This window comes from Somniosus microcephalus, chromosome 1 (assembly GCF_052327205.1).
Source record: "Somniosus microcephalus isolate GS21.2 chromosome 1, FLI_Smic_1.0, whole genome shotgun sequence".
NCBI lineage: Eukaryota > Metazoa > Chordata > Chondrichthyes > Squaliformes > Somniosidae > Somniosus > Somniosus microcephalus.
This window is the reverse complement of record NC_140987.1, coordinates 178,435,369-178,460,202: the sequence shown is the minus strand read 5'-3', so window position 1 is coordinate 178,460,202 and position 24,834 is coordinate 178,435,369. Positions and strand designations below refer to the sequence as shown.

Genomic DNA, 24,834 nt, shown 5'->3' with positions numbered 1-24,834 from the left:
TTGATCTCCTGCGCTTTCTCCACCCACCATCTGTTCTTTAGGTCGCGAGTTTTTTGTTGGATCTCGGCCTTCAGGCGTCTGCAGAGCTGCTTTCGTACTCTCGAGTCTAAAATTGTTGAACTCGGATGTTGAGTCCAGATGGCTGTAAAGTGCCTAATCGAAAGATGAGGTGCTGTTCCTCGAGCTTACGTTGAGCTTCGTTGGAACCGTGTAAGAGCCCGAGGATGGAGAAGCCAGAGTGGAGTGGAGAATTAAAGTGACAGGCGACCGGAAGCTCGGGGTCACACTTACGGACTGAACGGAAGTGTTCCACAAAGCGATCACCCCATCTGCGTTTGGTCTCCCCATTGTAGAGTAGACCGCATCGTGAGCGGCGAATACAGTATACTAAATTGCAAGTACAAGTAAATCACTGTTTCATCTAGAAGGAGTGTTTTGGGCCCTGGACAGTGGGAAGGGAGGAGGTAAAAGAGCAGGTGTTGCATCTCCTGCGCTTGCACGGGAAAGTGCCGTGGGAAGAGGAGGGGGTGTTTGGGGTGATTGAGGAGTGGACCAGGGTGTCGTGGCGGGAGCGTCCCTTCGGAATGCTGAAAGTGGAGGGGAGGGGAAGATGTGTTTGGTGGTGGGATTGCGCTGGAGGTGGCGGAAATGATGGAGGATGATCCGTTGAATGTGGAGGCTGGTGGGTTGAAAGGTGAGGACAAGGAGAATCCTATCGTGGTTCTGGGATGGAAGGGAAAGGGTGAGGGCAGAAGTGCAGGAAATGGAACGGACACGGTCGAGGGCCATGTCAACTACGGTGGAGGGGAATCCTGCCCTTTTTTTGAGCCAGGTCTCCGTTATAGCCACAACATCACATTTCCTTGTGGCTATTTGTGTCTGCAGCTCACAACCTTATTTACCACTCTTCGCGCATTTACACACAAGCACTGTAATCCTATCTTAGACCTTCTTGTTTTCTCTCTTAGTCTGACCCCACATAATACCGTACTATTTCTTACTCTAGTGCTGTCTGTCTCTCCTAATTCTTTGTGCACCTTGTTTCTCTTGGTGCCCATCCCCCTGCCAAATTAGTTTAAACCCTTCCTAACAGCACTAGCAAAGTCCCCGCGGGGATATTGGTCCCAGTTCTGTTGAGGTGCAATCCGACCGGCCTGTACAGGTCCTGCCTTTCTTAGAACCAGTCCCAATGTCCCAGGAATCTAATACCCTCCCTCCTGCACCGTCTCTCCAGCTACGCATAAATCTGCTCTATCCTCTTACTTCTATACTCACTAACTCGTGGCACTGGGAGTATTCCAGAGAATACTACGTTTGAAGTCCTATTTTTTAATCTCTTTCCTAACTCCCTGAAATCTGCCTGCAGGACCTCATCCCTCTTTCTACCTATTCCATCAACACCGATATGGATCACGTCCTGTGGCTGTTCACCATTCAGAATGTTCTGCAGCCGCTCAGTGACATCCTTGACCCTATCACCAGGGGGGCAACCTACCATCCTGGAATCACGTCTGCGACTGCAGAAACACCTGTCTGATCTCCTAAATATTGAATCCCCCTATCACTATTGCTTTCCCGATCTTCCTCCTTCCCCCCTCCCCCCCTGCCCCCAGTAAAGCTGAGCCACCCTTGGTGTCATGGACTCGGCTCTGGCTGCACTCCTCTGAGGAACCGGTACTGAGCAAGATGCACTCGGGGGGGGGGGGGGAGGGGGGTGGGGTGGCTCCTGTACTACCTGCCTGGTGCTCCTTGTCTTTTTTATTCGTTTATGGGATGTGGGCGTCGCTGGCAAGGCCAGCATTTATTGCCCATCCCTAATTGCCCTTGAGAAGGTGGTGGTGAGCCGCCGTCTTGAACTGCTGCAGTCCGTGTGGTGAAGGTACTCCCACTGTGCTGTTAGGTAGAGAGTTCCAGGATTTTGACCCAGCGACGATGAAGGATCGGGGATATGCTTCTAAGTCAGGATGGCGTGTGACATGGAGGGGAACTTGGAGGTGGTGCCGTTCCCATGTGCCTGCTGCCCTTATACTTCTAGGTGGAAGAGGTCGCGGGTTTGGGAGGTGCTGCCGAAGAAGCCTTGGCGAGTTACTGCAGTGCATCTTGTAGATGGTACACACTGCAGACACGGTACGCTGGTGGTGGAGGGAGTGAATGTTTAAGGTGGTGGATGGGGTGCCAATCAAGCGGGCTGCTTTGTCCTGGATGGTGTTGAGCTTCTTGCGTGTTGGAGCTGCACTCATCCAGGCAAGTGGAGAGTATTCCATCACACTCCTTACTTGTGTCTCGTAGATGGTGGAAAGGCTTTGGGGAGTCAGGAGGTGAGACACTCTCCGCAGAATACCTAACCTCTGACCTGCTCTTGTTGCCACAGTATTTATGTGGTTGGTCCAGTTAAGTTTCTGGTCAATGGTGACCCCCAGGATGTTGATGGTGACGGATTCGGCGATGGTAATGCCGTTGAATGTCAAAGGACGGTGGTTAGACTCTCGCTTGTTGGAGATAGTCATTGCCTGGCACTTCTGTGGCGCGAATGTTACCTGCCACTTATCAGCCCAAGCCTGAACGTCGTCCAGGTCTTGTTGCATGCGGGCATGGGCTACTTCATTATCTGAGGAGTTGTGAATGGTGCTGAACACTGTGCAGTCATCAGCAAACATCCCCATTTCTGACCTTATGTTGGAGGAAAGGTCATTGATGAAGCAGCTGAAGATGGTTGGGCCTAGGACACTACCCTGAGGAACTCCTGCAGCGATGTCCTGGGGCTGAGATGATTGGCCTCCAATAACCACAACCATCTTCCTTTGTGCTAGGTATGACTCCAGCCAGTGGAGAATCCCCGCCCCCCCCCCCCGATTCCCATTGAATTCAGTTTTACTAGGGCTCCTTGATGCCACACTTGGTCAAATGCAGCCTTGATGTCAAGGGCAGTCACTCTCACCTCACCTCTGAAATTCAGCTCCCTTGTCCATGTTTGGACCAAGGCTGTAATGAGGTCGAGAGCTGAGCGGTCTTGGCGGAACCCAAACTGGGCATCAGTCAGTTATTGGTGAGTAAGTGCCGCTTGATAGCACTGTCGATGGCACCTTCCATCACTTTGCTGATGATTGAGAGTAGACTGACAGGGCGGTAGTTGACCCGGTTGGATTTGTCCTGCATTTTGTGGACAGGACACACCTGGGCAGTTTTCCACATTATCGGATAGATTCCAGTGTTGTAGCTGTAATGGAACAGGTTGGACAGAGGCGCGGCTAGTTCTGAAGCACAAGTCTGTCTGGTGGTCACCCATTCCCTCTCTGCCTTTACACTCTTATGCTGCAGGGTGACCACCTCTTTAAAATGTAGCTCTTCGTCTCATGGATGCACCGTAGTGACACCAGCTGCTGCTTAAGCTCCGAAACCCTTGAGCGCCTCCAGCTGATGACACTTCCTGCACACATGGTTGGCCTTCCCTTTTGTTCTTTCCTCCCTTCCCCCCCCCCCCATGCCCTGTCCCTGCACTTGCTTAAAATCTTTTACATCTCTAACTTTTTCCAGTTCTGATGAAAGGTCATTGACCTGAAATATTAACCCTGTTTCTCTCTCCACCGATGCTGCCTGACCTGCTGAGTAATTCCAGCATTTTGTGTTTTATTTCAGATTTCCAGCATCCGCAGTATTTTACTTTTGTATTAACATTTAACGGGTTGTTTAACAGCGATATTAGCGTGGAAAAGCTTAAGCTTTCGTCAGTTCCATTGATTTCACTGAATGCCGGTGGTAGGTAGAGGGGTGCGGTCCGCAGTGCAGTCTGTGGCGGAGCACTGAATGACTGACGGCAACTTCAGGATTTCCACGTATATCTACGCATGCGTTAAATCCAGAAGTTACAGTCGGTTTCAGAGGGGTGCCGCAAAATCTGGGCCATTAGGAGTGGTGTCTAAAAGCTTGGTCAGATGTGAATTTTTATGAAGGTTTTAAAGGAGGAAAAGTGAAGAAGCTTACAGATTTATGGAACGCGGGGCATACACAGCTGAAGGCATGGCTGCCAATGTTGAGGTGAAGGGAGTGGAGTATGTACAATAAGCCAGAGTTGGAGGAACGCAGAGTAGTCAGAGTTGTAGGGCTGGAGAAGTTTACAGGGACAGGGAGAGGCAAGGCCATGAGTTTTAAACACCAGGATGAAAATTTAAAATTTGAGGTGTTCAGAACAGAACAGAACAGAAACCCCACAGTGCAGATAGAGGCCATTTCGGCCCATCGAGCCTGCACCGACACATATCCCACCCGATCCCCGTAACCCCTACACCAACACATATCCCACCCTATCCCCGTAACCCCACATATTTAACCCCCCTAACACTAAGGGTCAATTTATCATAGCTAATCAACCTAACCCGCACATCTTTGGACTGTGGGAGGAAACCGGAGCACCCGGAGGAAACCCACGCAAACACGGGGAGAATGTGCAAACTCCACACTTGTATAAGATTATAAAAGATGTAATAGCAGAGCACTTGGAAAACAGTGACAGGATCGGACAAAGTTGACATGGATTTACAAAAAGTAAATCATGCTTGACTAATCTACTGGAATTTTTTGAGGATGTAACTGGTAGAATAGATAAGGGAGAACCAGTGGATGTGGTGTATTTGGACTTTCAGAAGGCTTTCGATAAGGTCCCGCGTAAGAGATTAGCGTGCAAAGTTAAAGCACATGGGATTGGGGGTAAGGTACTGTCTTGGATAGAGAACTGGTTGGCAGATAAGCAAAGAGTTGGAATAAACGGGTCTTTTTCCGAGTGGCAGGCAGTGACTAGTGGGGTACCGCAGGGATCGGTGCTAGGACCCCAGCTTTTCACAATATATATAAATGATCTAGACGAGGGAACTAGATGTAATATCTCCAAGTTTGCAGATGACACAAAGCTGGGTGGGTGTGTGTGCTGTGAGGAGGATGCAGAGAAACTCCAGTATGATTTGGACAGGTTGGGTGATTGGGCAGATGCATGGCAAATGCAGTATAATGTGGATAAATGCGAGGTTATCCACTTCGGTGGCAAAAACAGGAAGACAGATTATTATCTGAACAGCAATAGATTGGGAGAAGGGGAAGTGCAACGAGACCTGGGTGTCCTTGTGCACCAGTCGCTGAAGGTAAGTGATGTGAAAAGACTACTGAGCGCTTGGTTTGAGTATAAAACAAGGCTTTAATCAACTGTTTGAAAACCATGAGATTTCTAGTTACAATCACTAGTTCCTGGTTACAGAAACATCCTGAGCAAGCTGGGCCCACGCCTGAGTATTTATACTCCTTGGCCAGCACCACCAGCTGGCCGCCCAGTGTTACTTCATGAGTCATGATAAGATTCATGACAGTAAGCAGCCGGTTAAGAAGGCAAATGATATGTTGGCCTTCGTAGCGAGAGGATTTGAGTACAGGAGCAAGGATGTCTTGCTGCAGTTGTACAGGGCCTTGGTGAGACCACACCTTGAGTATTGTGTGCAGTTTTGGTAGCCTTATCTGAGGAAGGATGTTCTTGCCATGGAGAGAGTGCAGCGAAGATTCACCAGACTGATACCTGGGATGGCAGGAATGATGTATGAGGAGAGATTGGGTAGATTCGGCTTATATTCGTTAGAGTTTAGAAGAATGAGAGGGGATCTCATTGAAACTTATAAAATTCTAACCGGACTAGACAGACTAGATGCTGGAAGGATGTTCCCGATGGCGGGGGAGTCCAGAACCAGGGGTCACAGTCTAAGGATAAGGGGTAAGCCATTTAGGACTGAGATGAGGAGGAATTTCTTCACCCAGAGAGTGGTGAACCTGTGGAATTCTCTGCCACACAGGGCAATTGAGGCCAATTCATTAAATATATTCAAGAAGGAGTTGGATATATTTCTTGAGGCTAAAGGGATCAAGGGATATGGGGAGAAAGCAGGGACAAGGTACTGAATTTGGATGATCAGCCATGATCTCATTAAATGGTGGAGCGGGCTCGAGGGGCCAAATGGTCTACTCCTGCTCCTATCTTCTATGTTTCTAGCCAGTGTAGACCAGTGAGGACAGGGGTGATGAGAAATGGGATTTGGTGCAGGATACGATATGGGTAAGAAAGTTTTGGATGAGCTGAAGTTCATGGAGGATGGAAGGCCGGTCAGGGTGCATTGGAATAGTCGCATCTAGAGGTGACAAAGACATGAGGGCTGAGGCAGGGGCTGAGGGGCAATGCTACAGAGGTGAAAGTAGGTAGTCTTTGTGTTGGAGAGGATATGGGGTTGGAAGCTCAACTCGAGTTCAACTTGAGACAGTGACGGGATGGGATGGAATTGGTAGCAAGGGTACAGAGTTTGTGGTGGGGCTGATGACAATGGCTTTGGTCTTCCTAATGTTTAACTGGAGGAAATTTTGGCTCCTCCAGGACTGAATGTCAAACAGGCTGCCTGACAACACAGAAGCAGTGGACCAGTAGAGCTTGTTGTCATCAACGTGCATGTGGAATCTGACTCCATGTCTTCAGATGATGTTGCCAAGGGGCACCATCATGTAGATGAGAAAGAAGAGGGAGTCAAGGATAGATCCTTGGGGGACTCCAGAGGTAATAGTGTTGGGGCTGGAAGAGAAGGCATTGCTGGACATGTCCTGATACAATTGGATAGATAAGAGTGACACAAGCGAGGGCAGTCCCACTGAGGTGGACAATGGAGGAGAGGCCTTGAAGGAGAATGGTGTGGTTGACTATATCAAAAGTTGAAAAGGACGGGGAGGGATATATTGCATCACAGTCACAATCATAAAGGATGTCATTTGTGATTTTGATTAGGGCTATTTCAGTGCTGTGGCAAAGATGGAAACCTGATTGAAGAGATTCAAACATGTAGTGGGAAAAATGGACATAGATTTGGGATACAACATTCAGCACATTTCAAGGGCTTTGGAGAGGAAGGGGAGGATGGAGCTGGGGCAGTGGTTTACAAGAACCGAGTTTTTTTTTTGAGGAGAGGGATGATGACTGGTTTTAAAAGGGATGGGAACAGTTCCTGAGAAGAGGGAACCATTTATAATGTTAATTAGCATGGAGGCCAGGAAGGTAAGTTGGGTGGTCAGCATTTTAGTGGGAATGGCATTTAAGGGAGCAGGAAGTGGATCTCGTGGGCACAATGAGCTTGGAGTGGGCATGAGGGGAGATGGAGAAACTAGAGAAAGACATGGGTGCAGGGCTAGGGCAGGGGGGATTCTTGGGAGGTTTGGCTTGGTGGGCAAGGGGAAGGGGGGTTATGCGGCAGAGACAGCTGAATGGATGATCTCAATCTTAGTGGCAAAGAAGGCCATGACTTGTTCGCACATTGTTGGAGGTGACGAGGGAGGGGATAGAGTTAGAGGGGTTTAAGGAAGTTGTTGATAATGGAGAAAGGAAGCCAGAGGTTATCTTTGATTTCCAGGATGATCCTGGAATAGTGAACCATTTTGGCAGAAGAGAGTAAGGCCCCGATAGTGTTCGATGTGGTTCAACCAGACCTGACAATGGATGGCTAAATGAGTTGTGCACCAGATATGCTCAAGTCTACACCCCTTGGATTTGAAGGAGTAAAGATAGGGGCCATACTGAGAAAACAACCAGGGTGGGTGAGAATAAGGGCAGGAAAAGTCATAGAATTAGCATCTGATGATATAATTTTCTTACATAAACAGCTTAAAATCAATTTTATACTGTACTGTTTTAAATATATTAATTAATTATGTTGCAATTTTACACATTTTTTCCAGATACTCGAGAGGAGTGTTATCCCCAGAGCGACATGTTCGTACTCGTTTGTACTTTACCAGTGAGAGTCACGTACATTCGCTTCTCTCTCTACTGCGCTATGGATGCCTATGTAATGTAAGTATTGGCGATACTGGCATTTGACTGCAAGTTTGTAACAACAGTTAAGTTGGAGACTTTCTTAATTAACAAGATGGCTATAAAAATGGCAACTTATATTTGCAAGTGCCGTGAAGTCCACTTCAATGAATACCAATAACAACTTGCATTTATATAGCACATTTAATATAGTAAAGTGACCCATGGCGCTTCACATTAGGACAGATGTTGAAATATTTAGTCAAAGCAGTAGGTTTTAAACCGCTTCATCAGGGAAGATAGAAGAGATTGAGAGGGAATTCCAGAGCTTAGGGCCTAGACTGCTGAAGGCACGGCCGCCAAAGGTGATAAAAGAATAACACGTTTAAGAGAATGTAATTGCCATGCATAAATCCTTTTTTTTATCTTTTCCAATGACCGCTGTCCCTTTTTAAATTAATAACTATTAAATGCATAAAAGATATAAATGAAACGCAGAAGTCTGGATTTATTTGTTTAATTGTTATACTGCCTCACTAAAGCCATTTTTGGCAATCAATGTGTTGAGCACTTTTTACAAGGTTTTTTTTGTCTCGGTGTGAAAATCACCTGGTAACCAATTCAGTGTTTTTCATCTCATCAGGTGCTAGGGCTTGAGCACTTTTGGCAATTAATGTGACGTGTGTTTTTGTTTATGTGAAAACTGCCTCATCAGGTGGGAATGCTCAAGCTTTGTGATGCTTTTAACTTGCCCATGTTTTAGCAGCGTACATACCTTTTGGCAATAAACTGGCAGAAACACTAGGGGGAGTTTTAACCCGGAGGAGCGTGAGAGTTTGGGTGCAGGTGGGGGTTTAAATCTGCCAAAAATGCGAGCATGTCGGGAAACCGGCTCCAACCCGCCGACCTCCGCATTTCACTGCAGCGTGTTGGGCTGTGTGTGTGCAACCCCTGCGGGAGAGGCGAGTTGTCAATTGACATTGTCATTCTGGGGGGAGAGGGTGAACAGCCAGAGGTCGTTGTCCATATCGGTGCCAACGATAGAGGCAGAAAGAGGGATGAAGTCCTGCAAGCAGAGTTTAGGGAGCTAGGAGAGAGTTTAAAAAGGATCTCGAAGGTAGTAATCTCCGGATTACTCTCGGTGCCACGTGCAAGTGAGTACAGGAATAGAAGGATAGAACAGATGAATGCATGGCTGGAGAGATGGTGCAGGAGGGAGGGATTTAGATTCCTGAGGCATTGGGACTGTTTCAGGGGAAGGTGGGACCTGTACAAGCCGGACAGGTTACATCTCAACAGACCCGGGTACAATATTCTTGCGGGGAGGTTTGTTAGTGCTGTTGGGGAGTGTTTAACCTAGCTTGGCAGGGGGATGGGCACCACCATATAGGAGTAGAAAAGAGGAATAAGGTGCATAAAAGAGTGAGTGTGTTGGATAGTACTAAAGGCAGAAGTAGTACCATATTAGATAGGAGCAGACTAAGAAAGACTACGAAAAGAATGCATGTACGTAAACGCACAAAGTGTGGTGAATAAGGTTGGTGAGCTACAAGCACAATTAGTTATGATGTTGTGGCAATAACGGAAACGTGGCTTAAAAACGGTGAGGACTGGGCAGTTGATATTTAAGGGTACAAGGTGTACAGAAAAGCTAGGAAAGGAAAAAAGGGAGGTGGGGTGTCAGTGCTGATTAAGGAAGACATTGTAAGTGTTAGAAAGGGAGAATGTTCTTGAGGGGACAAGGACAGAATCCATTTGGTTAGAGTTGAGGAGCAAAAAGGGTATGATCACGCTATTGGGGGTATTCTATAGGCCTCCAAATAGTGAGAGGGAGTTAGAGGAGCAAATCTGCAGGGAAATCGCAGAGATATTCAAGAGCTATAGAGTGGTGATATTGGGGGACTTTAATTACCCAAATATCGATTGGGATAATGCTAGGGTAAAGGGAAAGGAGGGGGAGGAATTTCTGAAATGTGTTCAGGAGAATTTCCTTGACCAATATGTTCTTGGCCCAACTAGGAAGGAGGCATTGCTGGATCTGGTGCTGGGGAATGAGCTGGGCCAGGTCGACCAAGTGTCTGTGGGAGAACACTTGGGTACGAGTCACCATCGTATCATAAGATTTAGATTAGCAATGGAGAGGAGCAAGGAACAATCTAGAGTGGAACTTCTAAACTGGAATAGGGCTAACTTCAATGGGATGCGAAAGGATCTAGCCAGGGTAAAATGGAACCAAAGACTGACAGGAAAAACTGTAACGGAACAATGGGTGATCTTTAAGGAGGAGATGTTCCAAGTACAGGCTAGGTACATTCCAACAAGAGAGAAGGGTAAGGGAACCAAAGCAAGGGCTCCTTGAATGACGAGGGAGATAAGAGAAGATGATGAAACAAAAAAAGAGGGTGTATGATGCATGTCAGGTAAATTCTTCAAGGGAGAACCAGACCAAATACAATAAATTGAGGGGAAGTGAAGATGAAAATAAGATTGGCAAAGTGAAAATATGAGAGTAGAATGGCGGACAACATAAAAGAGAAACCAAAAATCTTCTACCGGCATATAAACAGTAAGCGGGTAGTAAGAGACGGGGTGGGGTCCATTAGGGACAAAGAAGGTGATGTATGCTTAGAGGTGCAGGGCAAGGCTAGAATACTCAATGAGTACTTTGCATCGGTGTTTATTAAAGGGGTGGTGTGGTAAACCACTGTTTGTATTCCACTGTGTACATGCCTGGACATGCCTCGGCTGACTCCTCCCACAAGTCCTAGTATAAAGGTGACTGCTCCCCAGCCCCTTTGTATTCTGGACCGGTCGACCACTCGAGGCAGACCTTCATTCTTTTGTTAATAAAAGCCTTTAGTTACTCTCTTAACTCTCAGTCTTTAATGAGTAATTGATAGCGCATCAGGTGGATGCTGACAAAATATCGGTACAAGTGGAAAAGATAGAAGCAATGGAAGGGGTGAAATTGACAGACAGGATGTACTAGAGAGGCTGGGTATGCTTAGAGTGGATAGGTCTCCTGGTCCAGATGGCTTGCATCGCAGGTTACTAAGGGAATTGGGGGGGGGGGGGGGGGGAGATAGCGGTAGAGCTTGCCATAATTTTCCAATCTTCCCTAGATGCGGGGGAGGTGCCTAAGGATTGGAAATTTGCAAATGTGACACTATTATTCAAGAACGGGTGTAAGGACAATCCTAGTAACTACAGGCCGGTCAGTTTAACATCAGTGGTGGGTAAAGTTTTAGAAACAATAATCAAGGAAAAAATTAACGGGCCCTTGGAGAGGTTTAAGCTAATTAAGGAGAGCAAACACGAGTTTGTAAAAGGAAGACCGTGTTTGACTAATGTAATTGAATTTTTTGATGAAGTAACAGGGAGGATTGATGAAGGGAATGCAATGGATGTTGTCTACATGGATTTTAGGAAGGTGTTTTGACAGAGTACTACATAGAAGGCTGGTTAACAAAATTGAGGCTCATGGAATAGGTGGGTCAGTGGCAGCTTGGATAAGGAATTGGCTTAAGGACAGAAAACAGCGAGTTGTGGTAAATGGCTGTTTTTTAGACTGGAGGATGGTAGACAGTGGTGTTCCTCAAGGGTCTGTACTGGGGCCACTGCTTTTTTTGATATAAATAAATGACCTGGATATTGGAATATTGAGTAGAATTTCTAAATTTGCCAATGACACCAAACTTGGGGGTGTGGCAAACAGTGAGTATGCCAATCGACTGCAGCAGGACATAGAAAGGCTAGCAGAATGGGCAGACAAGTGGCAGATGGAATTTAATACAGAGAAGTGGGCAGCATGGTGGCATAGTGGTTAGCACTGTTGCCTCACAGCGCCAGAGACCCGGGTTCAAATCTGGCCTCGGGCGACTGTCTGTGTGGAGTTTGCACATTCTCCCCATGTTTGCGTGGGTTTTCTCCGGGTGCTCCGGTTTCCTTCCACAGTCCAAAGATGTGCGGGTTAGGTTGATTGACTATGATAAATTGACCCTTAGTGTTAGGGGGATTAAATACGTGGGGTTACTGGGATATGTGTTGGTGTAGGGGTTACAGGGATCGGGTGGGATATGTGTCGGTGCAGGCTCGATGGGCCGAAATGGCCTCTATCTGCACTGTGGGGTTTCTGTGAAGTGTGAGGTGATGCATTTTGACAGAAGGAACAGGGAGAGGCAGTATACAGCTTTGAAGAGTGTGCAGGGACAGACACCTGGGAATTAATGTGCACAGGTCCCTGAAGGTGGCAGGACATATTGAGAGTGGTTAGCAAAGCATATGGGATCTTGGGCTTCATAAATAGAGGTATTGCGTACAAAAGTAGAGAAGTTATAAAGCGCTGGTTGGGCCACAACTAGAATATTGCGTCCAGTTCTGGTCACCACACTTTATGAAGGATGTAAAGGTCCATGAGAGAGTGCAGAGGAGATTTACTAGAATGGTTCTGAGGATGGGGAACTTAGGTACAAGGTTAGGTTGGATTTGTTTTCATTAGAGCAAAAGGAGGTTGAGGGGTGACTTGATAGATGTGTACAAAATTTTGACAGGTTTGGATAGTCTAGACGGGGAAAGGCTGTTCATAGTAGTTGATGGTAGAAAGACTAGGGGACACATCTAAGGTTTTGGGCAAGAGATACGGGGGGGTTGTGAGGAAAAACTTTTACGCAGCGAGTGGTGAGGACCTGGAACTCGCTGCCGATGGAAGTGGTGGAAGCGAAGACACTCAATGTTTTCAAGGGGAGACTGGATAGGCACTTGAGGGAAATAAACTTGCAGGGCTACGAGGATAGAGCGAGAGAATGGGACTGACTGGATTGCTCTACAGAGAGCTGGCACGGACTCGATGGGCTGAATGGCCTCCATCTGTGCCGTTATGACTTTGACTCTCTGACATATGTTAATCACACAATTTAAACGATATTGACAAGGGTTTTGCATATTAACTTTGGGTCCACGGGTTTCCCAGGTTTCCTGGAACTCGCTGGTGAAAGCAAGGTGAGAACACAGCCGCAATTGAGGGGGCTGAAACCATGGCAGGGAAAAATGCCAATGAGTACTCCGTACTCTCAGCTGTTTTCTTACCTGCTTGTGTGAAAGGGTTTGTTCACAGTACTTGTGCTGAGAGGTTACTTTATACACTTTGGAGGTCATATCTACATTTCTGGAGGTTTTATCTACACTTTGGAGGTTTGGAGTTCTGATCTATCAGATCAGCATGGCTGCTGTTTATGCTGTGTTAGATTGGACTTCAGACGAGGACCAAGATGACCAGCAACAGCCTGCTGCTCACAGACCTGCATCTCCACATGAGAGAGGGGATCAGCAGAGAGGTGCAGCTCGCGCAGGAGTCTGTACCCAGCACAAAGGGTCTACAGGCAGAGGATAAGCTTCCTCAACATGTCGGAACACCAGTGTCTCAGGAGGCTCAGGGTGTCGTGGCAGACATTTGCAGCCTGCTGGAACAAGACCTGATGGCCACACTTTACCAGTGGCTGTCAAAGTCAGCACCGCCCTTATCTTTTTTGACTCTGGATCCATCCATGGATCTGCCAGAGGCATTTGCAAGATCTCGCCATTGGTGGCACACAAATGCATAAAACAGATAGCTGATGACTTGTTTGCCAGGGCTGCCAAATATGTCAACTTTGCCTGCGAAGACGCCAGTCAGAATGAGCGGACACTCGGATTTGCGGCTCTGGCTGGCTTCCCGCAGGGCGTCATCGATTGCACACACATGGCAATCTGGGCACCCCCAGAACAACCAAGAATATTTGTCAACTGCAAGGGCTTCCACTCCATCAATGTTCAGCTGGTGTGCAACCACAAAAAGATCTTTATGCTGGTGTGCGCAAGATTCCTGGGCAGCTGCCATGATGCTTTCGCCCTGTAGCAGTCCACCCTCTCTGCTTCGAGGTGCAAAGAGATCAGAGTTGCCAGCTGGCTGCTCGGAGACGAGTGATACTCACTTAAAACATGGCTGATGACACCTCTCAGAAACCCGAAGAATGAGGCCCAGGAACAATACAATGAATGCCATATGACCACCAGATGTGTCACCGAACAAGCCATCGGCATGCTAAAGGTGCGCTTCAGGTATCTGGACAGACCTGGAGGCACCCTTCAGTACGCACCAGCCAGGGTCTCCAGAACAACGGCCCAGAAATTCGGGTCGGAAGCTTCCTGCGGGTGCAAGCCCCCGACCTGCACTTACCTAGCGCGCCTGCCGTTGTGTTGTGGGCCCGCGTGGGATTCCGATCCTGGGCCGCCTCCAGCTGCCAGCGCGCAGTGCTTGCATATCCCAGGGGCGCAGTTAGTTCGAAGCATCCCCTGGGGTCACATGGGCCATGGAGAGCCAATCGTAGCAGGGAATCTCCATTCATAAATTTGACAGGAAGACCTGTCAAATCTATGAATAGAGATCGGCCCCAAAACCTAACTAAAACTGCAAATAATTTTTTTTTTAAATCACATTTTGACGGTGACTATGAGGGATAGGCATGAGTGTGAGTGTCAGTGTCAGTGGTGGATGGATAGATGGGGATGTGAGTAAGTTTGTAGACAGAGAGGACTGGCTGCACATGCAAGGTAAGTTGGTGAGAGGAATGGTGTGCTGGAGTAGGCTTGAGAAGGCAGAGTGAGGGGTTTAGGGTGATATGCACATCAGGATATAGGGAAATGTGCCATTGCTCTCACCTTTCCTGCCCTGCTGAGGTCATTGAATCGCTTCCTGCGTTGGATCCAGACCTTGCTATGGAGTTGAGACAGGCAAAGGCTGCGTCCCGCTTCAGCAACGCCTCCCTAGATGTGCTGTTGGGGGCTGTAAGGGCCCCGATGGAGATACTCTTCCCTAGTGACGCGAGGAAGAAGCCTGATGCTGAAGGCATCGTTGAAGGTTGCCAGAGAGGTCAGCAGGCACGCTGGGGTAGGGTGGGGTGGGACAATAGTGCCTCTGCGCATTAAAATCCAGCCCTCTGGCTCTCTGAATAATAGTAATGCCACCTCCAAGGTTTTTTTTTAAAGATTTGTTGTGCTATACTGTAATGTGTATATTGTAAAGAAGCAAATGACATATGCTTTGTTATCCATAAAAACTGATCATTTTTACAGTACTGTAATTGCAATCCAGTTTGCATTCTATTATTAGCTTCTTGCCAAACCTGATACAACAGTTAAAATGGATAAACTAATAGAATGGTTAAGTGAATAAAATTACTTGGCAAAATCATTAGTCATTTAACTGTTTTGCACTAATTTTGTTGTAACTGGTCTAACAAAGTTTATGCTTAAGACTTGAAAAAATTGAGTTTATGGGATTATGCCAAGTTTCTGGTGTTGATTATCTGACTAACTTGATGGATCATCCTATGGTACTAAGTAATGGGCATCAAGTTTTCAATATTTTGAACTATTTAAGCCCAATGATGACCTCCGCATAGGAAGATCTCCTCGTCATAAAACCGACTGAACAACATGCAGAATAACTGCTTATTTTATTTGGATTAGATATGAATTAAGTCAGGTTACCTCAGTTTATTTACTAGTGTATTTCCAGTAGTACTGCTGGCAAGTTTGTACGGATCAGGCTCTTACCTCTGCCATAATGCTACTCTTAGCCAGTGCTCTGCCCTTGAAAGTATGCAGTGCAGGGGTTGAGGCAGTACCATGGCAGCTGTTTTTCTTCTTCAAATGGGAGACTGGAGCTTGAATTTGGGATAGAAAAGTAAGGTGGGCTGGAAGACCTTCCTGCAGCTGTTGCCCTGACCTCTGCTCAGGTGCTGCTGCAACATGAGCACAAGGATCAGGAAGCAGAAACTGGAGCTTGGGGGTGGCAAGGAGCAGTGTGTTGGGCAGGGTCAGGCTAGGATGGGGTAGTAGATTCAGGCCTGGTGCTGAGGTTGACGAGTGAGCTGGGAGATCACAGAGGTTTGGGCTAGTGGGGTGGAGAGCAACGGGACTGCAGCACCTCCGGCTACAGCAGACCTGAGATAGGAGTGGGACCAATTCAGATTGGACCAGTTTGGAGCTGGGCTTGAGCAAGAGCTTAGTGTCACCCAAGGCTGGAACGTTGCTACATGGTTCGAGAGTGGAACAGGATCTGAGTGAGGCTGTGGGCGGTGAACTGTAATAATGACATCAAATGTGATGATTGACTTTTTATATATGATTGGTTCCTCTGTTGTGGAATATAATTAGTGAGATAACCAGTGAGAAAGCAGAAACACAAACTCAACCAATCGGGAAGAAGAAAATTAAAAATTAGATTTTTTATTAAGGTAGTCTATACCAATATTTTGAATAATGTATAGAAATTGAGTAGAACAATGCATAGCAAGGATATTGGGCTGGAATTTGCAGTGGGTAATAACGGAACGAACAGTGTTCGCGGGCGGGGCTGGGGGGGTGTGGCAGGCACTGGGTTTACAAGGTTAGTTTGTTTGACCTGGAGGAAACACTCCTGCTCCTCCTGGCCCACTAGCAGTACTGTACAGAACATAAGAAATAAGAGCAGGAGTAGGCCATACGGCCCCTCAAGCCTGCTCCGCCACTCAATAAGATCATGGCTGATCATCGCCCTCAACTCCACTTTCCCGCACTTAACTTATGGATCCAGCCCTTCTCGCCTCCTTTTACCTGCTGGGTTTCCTGAAGACAGGGAAACCCAGCCGACATGAGTTAAAATCAGAAACCTTGTTAAAATGGAGGCACACGGCTTCCTTTAAAGGTTTCAATGACTGACCTGCCTCCTGAGAGCGGATAGGTCACCCACCCATTGTCCCGCCTCCATTAAAACCAGGAGTGGGTGGATTTGAGGCAGGTTGGGTGCGCGTCTGAAATTTCTAACATTTTTACTTCCCACTCGCCCCAAACCCAGCTGTTTTTGGGGGTTAAAATTACCCTCAGTAACTCCGAATGGATTTTGGAGAATAATGTTACAGCGATCTCAATATTTGGATACATTTGGAAAACAGTGTAAAGATCCAACTGCAGTGGCCTGTGTTGGTTGCAATTCGGATCTTGATCATTGGAAATCGCTTATATTTTTACATTTTTGCTCCAGCCTCAAAATAAACTTCTTTGAAATGTGGTGCTACCCATCCTGCAACTTAAAAATCATTAGATCTCATTCTATTTCCCACCAGGTACCCCATCCCTATTTTTTTTTTTTATTATTTGCTATATTTTTCGTGTTTTATTTTCTCTTTCCCTTATTCAGGTCCACCCAACATGCTTGCAGACAGGAGTGGGAATAACCCACTGCTTATTAACCTTCAATTTTTCCCTCTTTCCCAGGTAGAAGCACATGACCTCTGCTTAATGACACTGTAGAAATGTGTCAGAAAATGACAACTCCGTAACAAATAATAGCACTTGCATTTATATAGTACTTCCTCTCAAAGTGCTTCACACTGACTTGAAGTACAGTCTATCATGTAGGCAGTTGAGTGAGGGATTGTATTTCATCCCTCAGTTGTTTTTTTTTATACATTGAAAAGATATCTGCTTAACAAGGATAACCTAGTGGAGATTAATAGTTCCCATGCTGATCAACACTAGGGTTAGGTCATTACCAGCGGCAACGTCCTTCATTTGAAAGGGCAGCTCCCCAAATTGAAGGCCATTGTGCAATCTATTAGCTTGTGGTGTTTTGAAGTGGCAAACCCTCCCAATCTCTCTTCACCATAACTCCTGATTCATGATAAGTGTTATATTCTTACGTTGAAAACAGACATGAAATGGCATTGCTCAGGATTGAGAAACCAGCCAATGATGCTTATAAATTGTTCTCGTGTTATTGTTAAGCTTTGGGATGTGGTCAAAAAAGTTAAATACTGTATGTGTTTACTACTTGTAGTTCACATATTCTGTTAAATGCCATTCATTGTTTGTTGTACAAGAATTGCATTGATGGAATGGGCTAAACCATAGAATCTCGTGGATATATAAAAAAATTTAAAATAGTGATGTGATTTTATTCTGCTTTACTTTCAGGAGGACAAAGATGAGCAATGGAAAAGGGCAATGGGCTATCTGAACTATGCCAGTGAACTCAATTACATGACTCAGATTGTTATCATGTTGTATGAGGACCCAAACAAGGTAATATGTTTTCTGCATTTTGCTTTTATTATTTTCTGTGCTACATTATAATATATGCAAATGACGTTTTCCAAAATTAAACTGATGAGTTCAAATTATAAATTACTTTAGTGCTTTTGCAAGGCATAATGCATAAGCTTGAAAGATAAATTGGCATTAATTCCTTTTCATGAAAGTGTCTCTAAATATCAGCAAACCTTCTGAGAATTTCATTTCGAAGATCAATATTTGATAATGACTATGAACTAGTCATATGTCTTTATGTAACACAAACAAGCTTAGCTGTATGTAAATACCAGTGGGAAACAATATTTTTCCATGTCCTGTAAATAAGCTCTGTTTAACTTGGATGTATTTAATTTGGGTTTTATGCAAACACATTGTACTCACACCTGTATGATTACAGTGAAAATTGAGTATCGCCTCATTCCTCAATAGCACCATTAATGTAAGAACATAAGAATTAGGAGCAGGAGTAGGCCATATAACCTGTCGAGCCTGCTCAATAAGATCATGGCCGATCTTTGGCCTCAAATCCACTTTCTCCCCAATCCCCATATCCCTTGATACCCCTAGAGTCCAAAAATCTACCTCTCAGCCTTGAATATACTCAAAGGCTCAGCATCCACAGCCCTTCGGGGTAGAGAATTCCAAAGATTCACAACCCTCGGAGTGAAGAAATTCCTCCTTTCTCAGATAAGGAGACCAAAACTGCGCACAGTACTCCAGGTGTGGTCTCACCAAAGGCCTGTAAGTAAGACTTGTACTCTTGGCCTTTATTGCAAGGAGTTCGGAGTACAACATTCCATTTGCCTTCCTAATTGCTTGCTGTACCTGCAATGCTAACTTTCTGCGTTTCCGGTACGAGGACACCTAAATCTCTGAACACTAACATTTAATAGTTTCTCACCATTTAAAAAAATATTCTGTTTTTCTATTCTTCCTACCAAAGTGAGCAACCTCACATTTCCTCATATTATACTCCATCTGCCACCAGATTGCCCACTCACTTAACCTGTCTATATCCCTTTGCAAGCTCTTTGTGTCCTCCTCACAGCTTATTTTCCCACCTAGCTTTGTATCGTCAGCAAGCTTGGATACATTACTCTCCGTCCCTTCATCCAAGTCATTGATATAGATGGTAAATAGCTGAGGCCCAAGCACTGATTCTTGCAGTACCCCATTAGTTACAGCCTGCTAATTGGAAAATGATCCGTTTATCACTACTCTCTGTTTTCTGTCCGTTACCCAATCCTCTATCCATGCTAATATATTACCCCCCAACCCCATGAGCCCTTATCTTGCGTAGAAACCTTTTATGTGGCACCTTATCAAATGCCTTTTGGAAATCCAAATATACAACAGCCACTGGTTCCCCTTTATCACCCAAGTTCTGATTGGTCCCCTTTGATGGCAAGACCTGACTGCTGATTGGTCCCCTTGGAGGACAAGACACACCCAACAGTTTTTCTGGAATGTGTAATTAGATCCTCCCTGCTTATGTAATCAATTACTTTGCAAAGTGTAATTCAAGCCATTCTGATTTCTGATTGCCTATTCCAGATAGAACAGAGCTCATTTGGAACAGACAGAGCTCACCTCACCCCCCAAACAAGTTCCTGCCCCCACCGTCCAGGTCCTGACCTCTTTTTTCCCCGCCACCCCCCCCCCCCCCCATCCCAAGTTCCTGACCTACCCGCGCCCAAGTTCCTGACCACCTCTCTTTTCCCCACCACCCACCCCCCCCACCCAATTTTCTGACCTCCCCCAGCCCTGGGTTCCTGACCTTCACCCCTGGCAAGTTTCCCCCCACCCCCCCCCAATATGGATTCCTGACCTCCCCGTGCCCAAGTTCCAGCCTCCATGGGTTCCTCACCAGCTTCTCCCCCAATCACCCACCCAATCAAGTTCCTGACTTTACCCCACCCACCCCGACCACATGAATGGGGCATTGTGCGTGAGTCACGGATTGTTAACAGGTTTATTGGGTATGAAGTGACGAGTGACAGCTTTCTGATAAATTAACCAGGTCTAGGGGGAGGAGAGGGAGACGGTGGTGCGGCTGTAAAGGGGGTGGGGTTGGAAGAATGTTATCTGGATCACGTATTCGATCTAATTTCCCCCACCCTTTTAGACCTGGATCACGTTCTTTCCCCAACCCCACTGTGCCCTCCATGATCTTCACCCCTCCCCCCCCCCCCGAGTTCCTAACCTCCTTTCCCCCCTCTTCCTCCACCCCCCCCATCACCCCTCGCTCTCTTTCCCCTCCCCCACCCCGTCTCGCTCCTCTACAACCCCCCCCGTCTCGCTCCTTTACCCCCCCCCAGGCTCACAGTAACGTAGATACATAGAAGATGGGAGCAGGAGTAGGCCATTCGGCCCCTCGAGCCTGCTCCGCCATTCAATGAGATCATGGCTGATCATCCAAATTCAGTACCCTGTCCCTGCCTTCTCCCCATATCCCTTGATCCCTTTAGCCTTAAGAAATATATCCAACTCCTTCTTGAATATATTTAATGAACTGGCCTCCACCGCCCTCTGTGGCAGAGAATTCCACAGGTTCACCACTCTCTGGGTGAAGAAATTCCTCCTCATCTCAGTCCTAAATGGCTTACCCCTTATCCTTGGACAATGACCCCCTGGTTCTGGATTCCCCGGCCATTGGGAACATCCTTCCTGCATCTAGTCTGTCCAGGCCTGACAGAATTTTATAGGTTTCGATGAGATCCCCCCTCAATCTTCTGAACTCCAGTGAGTATAAGCCCAATCGACAGAATCTCTCCTCATACGTCATTCTTGCCATCCCAGGTTATCAGCCTGGTGAATCTTCGCTGCACTCCTTCCATGGCAAGAACATCCTTCCTCAGATAAGGTGACCAAAACTGCACACAATACTAAAGATGTGGTCTCACCAAGGCCCTGTACAACTGCAGCAAGACATCCTTGTTTCTGTACTCGAACCCTCCTGCTACGAAGGCCAATATACCATTTGCCTTCTTAACCGCCTGCTGCACCCACCTGCATGCATACCTTCAGCGACTGGTGCACAATAACACCCAGGTCTCTTTGCACTTCCCCTTCTCCCAATCTATTGCCATTCAAGTAATAATCTGCCTTCCTGTTTTTGCCACCAAAGCGGATAACCTCACATGTATCCACATTATAGCGCATTTGCCATGTTTCTGCCCAATCACCCAACCTGTCCAAATCGTACTGGAGTTTCACGACATCCTCCTCACAGCATACCCTCCCACCCAGCTTTGTGTCATCTGCAAATTTGGAGATATTACATCTAGTCCCCTCGTCCAGATCATTAATATATATTGTGAACAGCTGCGGTCCTAGGACCGATCCTTGCGGCACCCCACTAGTCACTGCCTGCCACTCGTAAAACGACCCGTTTATTCCAACTCTTTGCTTTCTATCTGCCAACTAGTTCTCTATCCAAGCCAATACCTTGTCCCCAGTCCCATGTGCCTTAATTTTGCACGCTAATCTCTTATGCGGGACCTTATTGAAAGCCTTCTGAAAGTCCAAATACACCACATCCACTGGTTCTCCCTTATCTATTTTACCAGTTACATCCTCAAAAGTTTTGCTCCTCTGCCCCCCCCCCGTCTCGCTCCTCTGCCCCCCCCGTCTCGCTCCTCTGCCCCCCCGTCTCGCTCCTCTGCCCCCCGTCTCGCTCCTCTGCCCCCCCGTCTCGCTCCTCTGCCCCCCCGTCTCGCTCCTCTGACCCCCGTCTCGCTCCTCTGCCCCCCCGTCTCGCTCCTCTGCCCCCCCGTCTCGCTCCTCTGCCCCCCCGTCTCGCTCCTCTGCCCCCCCGTCTCGCTCCTCTGCCCCCCCCGTCTCGCTCCTCTGCCCCCCCGTCTCGCTCCTCTGCCTCCCGTCTCGCTCCTCTGCCCCCCGTCTCGCTCCTCTGCCCCCCCGTCTCGCTCCTCTGCCCCCCCGTCTCGCTCCTCTGCCCCCCCGTCTCGCTCCTCTGCCCCCCCGTCTCGCTCCTCTGCCCCCCCGTCTCGCTCCTCTGCCCCCCCGTCTCGCTCCTCTGCCCCCCCGTCTCGCTCCTCTGCCCCCCCGTCTCGCTCCTCTGCCCCCCCGTCTCGCTCCTCTGCCCCCCCGTCTCGCTCCTCTGCCCCCCCGTCTCGCTCCTCTGCCCCCCCGTCTCGCTCCTCTGCCCCCCCGTCTCGCTCCTCTGCCCCCCCGTCTCGCTCCTCTGCCCCCCCGTCTCGCTCCTCTGCCCCCCCGTCTCGCTCCTCTGCCCCCCCGTCTCGCTCCTCTGCCCCCCCGTCTCGCTCCTCTGCCCCCCCGTCTCGCTCCTCTGCCCCCCCGTCTCGCTCCTCTGCCCCCCCGTCTCGCTCCTCTGCCCCCCGTCTCGCTCCTCTGCCCCCCCGTCTCGCTCCTCTGCCCCCCCGTCTCGCTCCTCTGCCCCCCCGTCTCGCTCCTCTGCCCCCCCGTCTCGCTCCTCTGCCCCCCCGTCTCGCTCCTCTGCCCCCCCGTCTCGCTCCTCTGCCCCCCCGTCTCGCTCCTCTGCCCCCCCGTCTCGCTCCTCTGCCCCCCCGTCTCGCTCCTCTGCCCCCCCGTCTCGCTCCTCTGCCCCCCCGTCTCGCTCCTCTGCCCCCCCGTCTCGCTCCTCTGCCCCCCCGTCTCGCTCCTCTGCCCCCCCGTCTCGCTCCTCTGCCCCCCCGTCTCGCTCCTCTGCCCCCCCGTCTCGCTCCTCTGCCCCCCCGTCTCGCTCCTCTGCCCCCCGTCTCGCTCCTCTGCCCCCCCGTCTCGCTCCTCTGCCCCCCCGTCTCGCTCCTCTGCCCCCCCGTCTCGCTCCTCTGCCCCCCCGTCTCGCTCCTCTGCCCCCCCGTCTCGCTCCTCTGCCCCCCCGTCTCGCTCCTCTGCCCCCCCGTCTCGCTCCTCTGCCCCCCCGTCTCGCTCCTCTGCCCCCCCGTCTCGCTCCTCTGCCCCCCCGTCTCGCTCCTCTGCCCCCCCGTCTCGCTCCTCTGCCCCCCCGTCTCGCTCCTCTGCCCCCCCGTCTCGCTCCTCTGCCCCCCCGTCTCGCTCCTCTGCCCCCCCGTCTCGCTCCTCTGCCCCCCCGTCTCGCTCCTCTGCCCCCCCGTCTCGCTCTCGCCCCCGTCTCGCTCTGCCCCCCCGTCTCGCTCCTCTGCCCCCCCGTCTCGCTCCTCTGCCCCCCCGTCTCGCTCCTCTGCCCCCCGTCTCGCTCCTCTGCCCCCCCGTCTCGCTCCTCTGCCCCCCCGTCTCGCTCCTCTGCCCCCCCGTCTCGCTCCTCTGCCCCCCGTCTCGCTCCTCTGCCCCCCCGTCTCGCTCCTCTGCCCCCCCGTCTCGCTCCTCTGCCCCCCCGTCTCGCTCCTCTGCCCCCCCGTCTCGCTCCTCTGCCCCCCCGTCTCGCTCCTCTGCCCCCCCGTCTCGCTCCTCTGCCCCCCCGTCTCGCTCCTCTGCCCCCCCCGTCTCGCTCCTCTGCCCCCCCGTCTCGCTCCTCTGCCCCCCCGTCTCGCTCCTCTGCCCCCCCGTCTCGCTCCTCTGCCCCCCCGTCTCGCTCCTCTGCCCCCCCGTCTCGCTCCTCTGCCCCCCCGTCTCGCTCCTCTGCCCCCCCGTCTCGCTCCTCTGCCCCCCCGTCTCGCTCCTCTGCCCCCCCGTCTCGCTCCTCTGCCCCCCCGTCTCGCTCCTCTGCCCCCCCCGTCTCGCTCCTCTGCCCCCCCCGTCTCGCTCCTCTGCCCCCCCCGTCTCGCTCCTCTGCCCCCCCCGTCTCGCTCCTCTGCCCCCCCCGTCTCGCTCCTCTGCCCCCCCCGTCTCGCTCCTCTGCCCCCCCGTCTCGCTCCTCTGCCCCCCCGTCTCGCTCCTCTGCCCCCCCGTCTCGCTCCTCTGCCCCCCCGTCTCGCTCCTCTGCCCCCCCGTCTCGCTCCTCTGCCCCCCCGTCTCGCTCCTCTGCCCCCCCGTCTCGCTCCTCTGCCCCCCCCGTCTCGCTCCTCTGCCCCCCCGTCTCGCTCCTCTGCCCCCCCGTCTCGCTGCTCTGCCCCCCCGTCTCGCTCCTCTGCCCCCCCGTCTCGCTCCTCTGCCCCCCCGTCTCGCTCCTCTGCCCCCCCGTCTCGCTCCTCTGCCCCCCCGTCTCGCTCCTCTGCCCCCCCGTCTCGCTCCTCTGCCCCCCCGTCTCGCTCCTCTGCCCCCCCGTCTCGCTCCTCTGCCCCCCCGTCTCGCTCCTCTGCCCCCCCGTCTCGCTCCTCTGCCCCCCCGTCTCGCTCCTCTGCCCCCCCGTCTCGCTCCTCTGCCCCCCCGTCTCGCCCCTCTGCCCCCCCGTCTCGCCCCTCTGCCCCCCCGTCTCGCCCCTCTGCCCCCCCGTCTCGCCCCTCTGCCCCCCCGTCTCGCCCCTCTGCCCCCCCGTCTCGCCCCTCTGCCCCCCCGTCTCGCTCCTCTGCCCCCCCCCCGTCTCGCTCCTCTGCCTCTGTTTCCCCTCTCTCTCTCCCCCCTCTCCCCATTTCTTTGCAATGTATAAAGTTTTAGAACATTTGATTTCACTTGCATTGAGGAGCACTGATGAATACTGTTTTTGACTTGACGTTCTCTGGCTCACTGATTTCTATCTCATTTCATCTGTGTGCTATTCAAACCCCTGCACAATTGGTTAGGCCCAGTTTTGTTAAATGCAGTAAGCTATTTCTCCAACCTCCATCCAAAAGAAGAAAAATGCTTATGGAAGACTGCTTTTTGTATATAAATGCTTGCTTTTGTCAACTTATTAATAATTACAAGTGACCCTAACTAAGAGAGTAATTTCTTTCAAAATGTCTTAACTGCAACTAGTATGCCAATTCAAGTCTAATAAGGAACGGTCATTTTTAAAAAGTGAGAATGTTTTGTACATGCACAGGATACTGGATAAAACTACAATCAAACTATTTTTAGGATTG

The 24,834-nt window shown here is 49.8% G+C and overlaps 1 protein-coding gene across 1 annotated transcript in view; it reads left to right on the top strand.

The window, feature by feature from the left end:
- Positions 1–24,834, top strand: part of ppip5k2 (diphosphoinositol pentakisphosphate kinase 2) — a 207,207-nt gene that overhangs the window by 106,021 nt on the left and 76,352 nt on the right. Inside the window, 2 exon segments of the mRNA XM_085987698.1 lie at positions 7,747–7,861; positions 17,816–17,923. Of these exon segments, the coding sequence (XP_085843824.1) occupies positions 7,747–7,861; positions 17,816–17,923 (223 nt within the window).